We start from the raw sequence: 10,270 nt of genomic DNA on the forward strand, positions 1-10,270 counted from the left end.
ATGTCATGTCGATACAGATCTGCTGAGATTACTTACCTCTTACCTCTAGTTTTATTTGCCCATGTTGTTAGATTTCTACTGCCACAGTAATACAATGGTGAATGGAGTTTCATTTGTGGGAGTCCCAGCATTGACAATTTTCATTTTAAATTCAATAGCAACATGTCTTCCCAGAAACAATGTCCCAATAACTTACTTAGTTATAACTAACTAAAGCATAATGCACCGAAAACTGTCAACAATTTTCCCTACATTCTATTGTAGTGATCACAGTGAGTGGTGTGTGGATTTTCCAGAACAACAGGGACTCTAATTTTTCAATGCTGTGAGCACCACAAACAAAACGCCATTACAGGTAAAAGAAAATATGTTTTTGGTAATCTGGGTGAAACAACCATTTAAAGGGGCCCTATTGTGCTCATTTCCGAGTCTATATTTTTATTCTGGGATTCCAGATTGACAGTCTAAAAATATTAAATCCTTATTTATCATATACTTTATGCAGCCCTTCAGTTCAACCTCTATCCAAACACAAGCCATTTTAGCTCCTGGAAACTAAGTATTAAGAGCAGTCTGAAGCCTGAGCTTTTTGCTAACAGGGCTTACTTTTACATATGTTTACCTCATTATTTGAACTTGGCTTTGTTTAGTTTTAACAGCCAACATCATATGTATGACATAATATAACTCAAAGCATTATAGGTAAGAAATGGTAACAAAAATATATGCACATTTTACATCAAAAGGGGAATAAATACACTCACAGTTTTTGTTTACCAACTTTGAACCCTGCATTGTACTGAAAATGATGTATGGTTACACCCCTAATTTGTAACATGCAGAGGAAGAGCGTGTAAAAGGAAAGTTTAAACCCACTGTTCGCATTCTTCCCTCATGATTCGCACCAATTTTTACTCACTCCGCCAGTTTTAGTGACAATAACAGCCAATCTTAAGACATTTAACACATGCAGCCCAGGTTGAACACATCGCTGCTTGTCGGTTTGATTCCACCGGTATCCTGTGTTTCAAGGTAAGAGTGCTCAAACGCAAACTGAACAGTGGAATGAACAACACTGAGACATGAGTGGCTCACCAGTGTATGGAAAGAAACATAAAATGAGAGTAAAATAAAGTTTACAAAAGAAAAGTGATGATTTGAGTGGCAGGTAGCCTTGGTGATCTCCTCAATGAGCCCTCTTTTCTCCTGCTCTTGTTGCTTTGTAAACTGCTATATAAATGTATATATAGCGTATATATATATATATATTTATACACACACACACACACACATATATATATATATATACAGTCCTTGAGAGTTAGGAGGAGAATTGGACATGCCAGGTGGCATTTAGTGATCAGCTTCTACTCCGCTCTTTCCACAATACAAAGAAAAGATGAAGAAAGACTACAGCGGCCCTTACTCTCACAATGCTCTACTTCTCTTTCTTTCTCTCACTCTCATTTGGTGCAAACACTTACTCCACTCCACCTCAGTCTACAACACAAAGCCTGCAGGTCAGCGACGTCTCAAGTACCTCCATCTGTCCCTACCTCTTTTTATTTTTATTTTATTTATTTTTTTACTTTTCCCACCCCTCCTCACTTCTCCCCAGTGTGGCATCCATCTTTATCAGGCCAAAGCAGGGGCTGTGCCTGCCGGCCTTCCTGCCAGGCTCACCAGGGAGATGTCGGTCAGCAGCGTGTTCAGACTCTCCGGAGGAACATCCTCATTACTCTCCACCACGCTGTCGTTCTAGGAGATGCAGGAAAGAAAAGGAGGAAGAGAGACGAGAGGTCCAGAGGTGAAAGAGAAAGAGGGGAGTGTGATTAAAGATAGATGACAGGGAAACAGAAAGGGAGCAGGAAGAAGAGAGTGATTAAAGTGAGAGAGAGAGAAAGCTTGTGAGCAGATGTTAAACACAGATTTGTGTTTGTCTCAAAACAAATGCTAAATTAGATTTGGTGGATGTTCCACGTTTCCTAGAAAAAAGGAAAGACGTCAGTGTCTGTTCACATTTGCTTGCCAATCTCAAAGTTTAAAAGGAAGGCAAGCAAATAGGGCACACACACACACACACACATGCACACTTGCACACAGATATTATGTCTTCTTCCACAAGCTAAACACACATGCTGTGAAATCAATAAAGGACCATCAGCTCCGTTCAAAGCAGGATTTGGCAGCTCAATCCCACCGGCATGGTGCAGAGGAGGTAATTTGCAGCATATCTGTGAGCGATTTCAGAGCAGAGGAGTTCAGAGAAACGTTGCCCTTTATTTAACTCTGCCACTAAACCAAAACAAAACCCCATCAATTCCGTTTAATTACCCCACGTTGCAGCACGGGGAGCACTTACAGACAATTTATTTATCACAAGAGTCATTCGACTTTCTACATACGGAGACGCTGCTCTGCACTGTAAGCACTCAGAGCACGCTGTGTAGTTACCATCCACGGAGTGTGTGTGTGGAAGCATGTGTATCACAATCTACCCAGGAATCATATTAGGCAATTCTGCAGAACATGACTTACATCCAGTGCCAACATTCAGTGCAAATGCAGGAAGTGACAATATGGAGTTGGCCCACAACACATTTGACTGCTGGGATCAGACAAAACAATTTCAGCTCTGTAATTCCTAGATTTGACAGATGTGGTGCATCGTGAATTTTACATACAAAAATCTGCCCCGTGTTGTTTTTTATTCTGGAAAACAACTGATTCTGATTCTGTGACACCTCATGACAAAAAAGACATGCATGTCACCATTCTTTTGCCTTGTTTGACAACACCTACGGCACACCATGACTCTCCCAATGCCACGGTTGTTGATATACCAATCCTGCAACCTACAATCGGTTCTACATGTAGTCTGATATTGTTTCTCAACTAAGCCACAGCAGGAATTTAAGTCATGATCACCAAAACTGTCCTTTAAAGACAAATGTTGTGCAGTCTGGACAAACACTCCGAGCTAGGCTGAACTTGCAGCGCTGATTCATTTTCTATGAGAAGCAGCAAATGTTTAAAGAGGAGAATGAGAGGATCCCAGATGTTAAACTGCAACAACAGTGCAAGCAATTGTGATTACAAAGACTATCGATTTGCCCACAGATGGCTGATTGTGGAAGGTTTTTTGTGGCACTTGGTGGCCTTGCAGTGTTTAGTCTGTGCAAGGCCGTGTTCAGAACTAAAATAGACTTACAAGATGCAAAAACACTGCAGACTGTTGACAGTCTGACAGTTTGTTATACAATGAGACCCAATTTTACAACACCTGCAATCATTTATTCTCTTCACAACAACTGTGGGTTAGGCAGTAGGATGACGCCATGGTATTCTTCTATAACGTGCATGTACATTATGTACCTTTGTATTTCATCACTGAAAACTTTTTATTCAGTGTTGTCACAACCTGTCTCAGACGCATAATTAATGTTTGTCGTTTCTTTATTTTGAAAGTGTTTAAGTTGCCCAAAACGTAACCACATCTCAACCATAGCTGACCACAGATATTAGTAGGAATAATCTGATAAAAAATGTCACTGAATGTAATCTGATGTTTTGCAGAATCATCCGACATTATGTTTGCCCACCAGCGAGAGAGTAATCCAGCTGCAACTGTGCTTGTGTGTCTTTCACCATAACGTGTGTGTGTGTGTGTGTGTTTGTGTGTGTACACATGAATTGGTATGCAGTTAACAATACACCTGGTTTTGAGTGTGGTTCAGAAATCCGATGTTGTTATCCTTCCAAACCCACCCAGCTCTCTAATCTGCTTGACACAGCAGTCAACCATGGGTCCAAAACACCACAAACAGACAAACAGACAGACAGACCGACAGACAGACAGACAGACAGACAGACCGACAGACACACACACACACACACACACACACACACACCTTTCACACATTTAAATGCAGAAAGGCAGAGAAAACCTATCTGAGGCCTCTGAATAGGAAGGACTGTTTGGTGGAAAAATCTGCAGACAGTCAACAGCTCCGCTGTCAGCTTAGACACTGTGTGTATGTGTGTGTGTGTGTGTGTGCATAAGTGTGTAGACATCTGTGCAGTCATCTTAATCCACAGCGAAACCCTTGGATACAGACACATTTACCACATACTAACACATTTGGCTTTGAATTGTTGGCCCATCTATAAACTTAAATGAACAAAAAAGCTTCCTAGCAAACTACAGATATGATTAGAAACACAACCAGAGCAGATGGGAAGGGGTGTTCGGGGCACTTGTATCCCAATTTAAAATAAATCCTGATCAAATTAAAATGAAAAAAGTGAGAATCTGGTATGCATCACAACATGTTGTTTCTCTAAATGGCTAAAGCCAAGTTAATGTGCTTTACTGTAGTGAAGAAGGACTGAATTTCATGCCTGGAACCATAGTTTCATCTGAGGAGTGGCTACAGCACATCATTATACTACTGTATATTTAGCTAACTGAGTAAATCTGACAAAAGAGTATGTTCAATTAATGTCAAGTAATGTGTCTATCCACCAGGGTTTGTATATATATATATATATATATATATATATATATATACACACTTTACAAGATAAACACAAAAAAAAAGATACATTAAAAGGACAAAATGCCATGATTTCTCAGAGTTACTGCTGCTTATTTGATTGCCTATCTCATCTTATCACATCCTCTTTAAAATATTTCCATAGAAGAAAGTGGTTACCCATTTTTTAAAATGCTCAAACCTTGTGCAACATTTTAACACAAAGGTAACTAAACTTTATGTCTGATTCTCACTGGAAAATATGGAATTTGTCAAAAGGTTCAATTTGAAGACCTTTTACATTGTCACCAAAATTGTCCCCACACAACAAAACATTTCATGTTGCAATTGGACACCTCTTATAATGAGCACAGCTCAGAAAGGTTTTTGGTAATAAAACTGAAGAGAGAATGGGGTGAGGGAATACCAATGAGCCCCTGTATGAATTACCCCAGCTGTAACAGTGAGGTCATCCACACAAAAACAGCTAGATACTTCCTGGACGGTCACAAAATAGTCTTTTAGGACTTCATTAGGACCTTGGAGAGACACACTTTCTTTGAAAGCACTACACTTCTTGTCCAAATCAAGGTAAAGAATGAAAAAAACAAGACAGAAGAAAAACACTGCAAACAAATTCAATGCAAAACCACAAACCAAGGTGAGAGTCGGTATGTATTGTATGCACATCTGCCCACAGGGAACTTTACATCTCTTTGTTGTGTATCCTGTGTGTGTGTGGGTTTGTGTTGGAAAGCATTCATCACTTTCAGCAGTGATTCCTACCTCCATCATATCTATCAGCCAGAGCAGCCTTTCCTATGGAGGGAGAGATGGGGGAGGTTTTTGGGTTGAGGGGGATTATTGCGGTGGAAGAAAAACACAACCTATCAAATATCAGCCGAAAGACTTTTCAATCTCAACAGGGAGGCATTGAAACATGTCATTGTTCAGCCAGACAAAGTCCACAACAGACTGGGATCTTTTCTACAGCAGAATCTGTTATAATCCATGGAAATATATCACAATACCCTCTCTACCCCTGTCTCTCTCTCTCTCTCTCACACACACACACAACAGAAAGTGAAAGTGAGCGGACAACCAAACATAAAAGGAACCATTCACAATCCAAACAGACAGCGAGGCAGACCAGAAAAATAAAACAGCAGCACTCAACTCATTTTATGTTCTAATAATTCTTAAATGAAAAAGGAAATGAAAAATTGCTCATCTCAACTAACTGAGGACAACACATTAAACCAAGAATAGCCAGGTAACTATCCAACTAATAAACCCAGCCTACCCTTGCAGAGCTGAGGGTGGTGTTGGTCATGAAGCTGGCTGAAGATGAGGTCAGGGTGTCTGGATATGACACCATGGACAGGGAGTCTGGTTTGTGTGCTGTGGCCCCAGCTGTCCCCTGTCGCGCCTTCAGAGCCTGAATTTCCCGTCGCAGCACCAGCCCGTCAAAATGCTCCAGGTCCTGTGGGGTGACCAAGCTTCGCACCTCTGACAGCAGAGAGAACTGGAGGAAGGAACGGGGGATGAAGGGAGATGCGGTTACAATTCTGTTGCACCCAAACTTTAAACTTCATTTTAAAGCTTTAAAGCTTTGAAGCCTTTGTTTAAATGTTTACATTAAAGTCTATTCTGATACAGATTGAACTGACAGTTGCTGAGATGACTAACCTTCAGTACTGCCTGGATTTGTGAGATGAGTGGATCAAAATGAGAGCGTTCCCTTGAGGAAAATAACAGAACACCTACCCCTGCTGACTTTTCTGAATTTTTCTTTTTTCCCCCTCTAAAACCAACACAGAAACAGTCCAACAGCTCAACCATAGGAGTGTTCTTCAAAGAAGAGAATTGTGTGCTTAAACTTTATTACCAGTTGATGCTCAGTAACAAATGTTTTGGTGCGAACAACAGTTTATTTAAATTTAAATGCAACTGCTTCAGTGATGGTCCTATTTATAGGATTTTGTCATTTATTCTGGCCTAAACTGTACTAATTCACCATCATTCATCATCATTAAACTGAGTTATACTCATTCATGCGCAATTCTGGGAAGATTAAAGTTCAAATTTCCAACAAAATGTATCAAACCCTGCTCCTATTTTAGATTGTACTGTTGTACAATTCAAAAATACTAACCCCAAAACAAGGAAGTTATACAGTATCTGTAAATACAGCACAAGGCAGATGGAAAAGCTTTCTGTGGGTGTATGATATAACAGCGTACTTGAGAAACTGGAAATGAAATGCCTTTGATTTATTGTGTTTTTTTAATAAGGTGAACTACTGTAGACTGTGAGAAAATCAGGAGACTTTTAATAGCCAGAGGGGAAGGAAAAAACAAAACAGAAAAAGCAAAAAGCTTGGGCATTAATCTCAAAAAGGCTTAGAATGCGTCAATTCAAATCTCGCAGCAATCACACACACACACACACACACGTACACACACTCACACACACACACTCTCAGACTGTACTTGAGTGCAGAGTCCTGCATAAAGGAAATTGATTCTCTTTTGATCTTTTTCTTTCCTTTCTCCAACAAGCCTCATCAGCCTTCACCTTTGCATGCGTGTTGAGTAGCTCGAACAGCGCCACGACCAGCTGCTCCACACCGATGTGTCCGTCCCGGTACTCCTCCACGTAGTAGCTCATGGTCTGCCGCTCCGCCTCTGTCAGCAAGTGGCGGGCCTGCTCCTCCAGCATTGCCCGCGACTGGTTCACCAGGCTGGACAGGGTCACCTGGGAGCCTGCCACGCCTTTATAAAATCCAGGCTAATGTAAATGAAAGAAAGGAGAAGAAAAAGACAAGAGAAGGAGATGACATTTTTACTTTTTTCATAGTTTTAAATGTATCTTTTTTTAAACTTATTTATTGTATTTTTATAATAATTTATTTTACTTTTCATTTTCTCTGGGATCGGCAGGGAAGCAAAAATGAGGGGTTTGGAAAATAGCGTAGATGGAGAGAAGAAGTTGTGAAGGAAGAGGACAGGCAAATGTTTAGCATGACTGGAGGTGAAAACTGTCAGGACGATGGCGGTTGATAAAGTAGGAGAACACAGGAAGAGAAAAGGGAAGAAGTGATGGATAGGGAAGAAAGAGGGGAGACTGAGGGAGACCCAGAGGTGACAGAGGAGCAGGAGAAAGGTAACAGAGGAGACAAAGGCAGGAAACAGATCACGGCAGACAGAAAAAGAACAAGAACATAAATTACACCCACACACACTGAAGAAACCATTAGTCTTTTCATCCCAAATGTATAAAATGATCATCTTCTTCTTCCTACTGTCCTACCATCATCAATTATCGTTAATGCTTCGTGGCACTAACACCACAGCTTGCAGCAGGGCAGAAACTGTGCCATTCACACATGTGGGTGGCAGGTTCTTGTTTTTCTCTTTTACAGCTTTCATATTTGTCTCCGGTGAGCCAGCTGGCTTGTCTGCCAATCAGGAGGAAGACACTCTGGCACTTCAGAAACTGATGAGCTGCCAATATCACGTCTCCACTCCATATCTGCTCCTTTCTTTTCTCTCTGCCTGTTCCTTTTCTTTTCATAGTTATCTGCTCACTAGCATGCAGCTTCTCTTTAATTAACTCCTTAATTAAAGGCAACACTTCAAAGTCACAGCTTCAGGGTCAGTGTCTGCCTGCGTTTGTAGGCTACGAGATGGAAACAGGAGGAAGAAACAGGCCAGGCGACTTCCCCTCCTCTGCCTTCCCATCATCCTCAACTCTTTCCCGCACTCACTATCATCAGCAGTAGGTGTCCCAGTGTCCCGGTCTGAGCAGAGCCAAAAACTGTTAAATGCCCAAGGTGAACTCTGTCGCTACCCTGCCTGAATTTTAATCCCCTGAATGCTTACCACAAAAAATTCTCTAAAGCATCCGTGTCCTGGTTGCTTAACTCAAGGGCGGTGTGGAGGGAACCAATGGGACCACATGTGAGCAGTTAGTCTGTTTCTGGCAGTCGTATTAGAGGGCAGATTGGCACTTGAGGGAGCAAATGAAATCGGTCGTCACTCAACTGGAGTGGAACACCTGCAGTCTCCCGCTAATGAGGTCTGCTCAAGAAGGTGACGCATGGGGACGGAGAGAGGGCACTTTTACTGTAAGAGCACAATTTTACAGTTATTGGACATCCGGCAACGCTGGTAGGTTTGTTGGACCCGGGCCATCGCTGAGGTCATTCTCTGAGGTTTGTTAAATGCCAGATAAGCTTATTGGCTCTTTTATCGCAGTGACCAACAACGACAACGACCACTGTCGACACCCAAACAATAAATCAGATGAAGCCCGATCGAAAACTGGGCGAGTCACAACCTGGAAATGTCACAGGCCTTATCTCTGCGATAGCTACACTCCGTTTAACAATACAAAGAGTAGAAAAAAGCTGAGATAAAGCACAAAAACACAAACAATATTCCCCTATTTCTTTTGTTGAATCACCCCTTCATTAGTCTCATTAATAACTTTATTTCATTATTAACTTTCCCTGCAATCTGCTGCCGTCAGATCAGACTGTACAGCTGACTGCTCTTCCACTGCACTTTTCATATATCTGTAAACATAGCTAAGAATATCTAATCTAATGACATTTATGCAAATCTTTCTAAAAAACAACAAGCAAATGGCTGGCTGAGCTGCAGGGTTAAAGAGGCCCAGAGGGTCATCAAATCCTCTTTATACAGACAACCCCAAAACAATTGGGATGACTAACCCTGCTGGATTCAAGGAGGTTTCTAAATTTCCATAAATGAAACGGAAGAGTGACTCTGCTGGGTTAAAAAGATCTGCTCTGTGGTTTAAAAAAAAAGGTCTGTAGCTATTCAGAGAAGCACATGGGTGAGTGACTGTAAAATCTACCCAAGTGAAGCATTCATGGAACCATTATAAGATTGTGCCATGACTTTTTTGTTGTAGCATCCTAGCATCCTATTCATCTTAGCAACAAAAAACCAACAGATTGATAAACTTTATATTTATTATATTAATATCTGGAAGACCAAGAGGCACATAAGATCAGTAACACACAGCTCATCCACAATCCCAGATCAACAGCTTTGTAGCTTCACACATGACCAGAAGCAGTGAATGCAATTGCTTGTCTCTAAACTACACTGACAACATAGCGGAGACACATCAGCATCCTTTTGTTCTTGAGAGCAGGCGTTATACGTGTGATGGAAAGAGGGCTTTTCAACGTTAACACATGATAAAGTAGGAAGGCTTAAGGAGGACTGGAGAGGTCATATGACCAAAACTGCACAGAAAATAAAGAGATGCAGACGTCACAGGTAAGAGAGAGAGAGGGACAGAGAGACAGTAGGAAGGGGGAGAGAACTTGTGTATGTTAGAGAGAGCGCTACGTTATCTCTGCTGAAAAGCCAGGATCAATAATGTTTAGCAGAATGCAGTGCTATTCTTGAGATTCAAACTACAAGCTCACTCCCTTGTGAACCTCTTCCTGTTCAGATAGATGTTACCTAGCAACACAAACAGAACTGCTGCCCAGGAATTATATTAATCATGAGGTCTGGTAGACGATGATGTATACAATATGATACGGCAGCACTGACCTAAAATGCAAATGTCATGGCACGTTAAGCAAATACCAAATTTGCTTTGGACAGCCCACAGAGACAAGAGAGATATAGAAATAGTTAGACATTATATTACATTACATAAATAGATCGATAGCTAGATAGATATACCTT

The 10,270-nt window shown here is 41.1% G+C and overlaps 1 protein-coding gene across 4 annotated transcripts in view; it reads right to left on the reverse strand.

Moving 5' to 3' along the window:
* Window positions 1-10,270, reverse strand: part of whrna (whirlin a) — a 184,325-nt gene that overhangs the window by 14,067 nt on the left and 159,988 nt on the right. For 3 of the 4 annotated variants that reach the window (XM_046067501.1, XM_046067500.1, XM_046067504.1), the window contains 4 exons: window positions 7,113-7,325; window positions 5,839-6,060; window positions 5,322-5,354; window positions 1,684-1,758 (listed from right to left, as the gene is read on the reverse strand). In XM_046067501.1, the coding sequence (XP_045923457.1) occupies window positions 1,684-1,758; window positions 5,322-5,354; window positions 5,839-6,060; window positions 7,113-7,325 (543 nt within the window). The remainder of the gene's footprint in view (window positions 1-1,683; window positions 1,759-5,321; window positions 5,355-5,838; window positions 6,061-7,112; window positions 7,326-10,270) is intronic. The other variant, XM_046067502.1, reaches the window with a different exon arrangement.

This window comes from Micropterus dolomieu, linkage group LG13, assembly GCF_021292245.1.
Source record: "Micropterus dolomieu isolate WLL.071019.BEF.003 ecotype Adirondacks linkage group LG13, ASM2129224v1, whole genome shotgun sequence".
In the NCBI taxonomy this organism is placed as follows: domain Eukaryota; kingdom Metazoa; phylum Chordata; class Actinopteri; order Centrarchiformes; family Centrarchidae; genus Micropterus; species Micropterus dolomieu.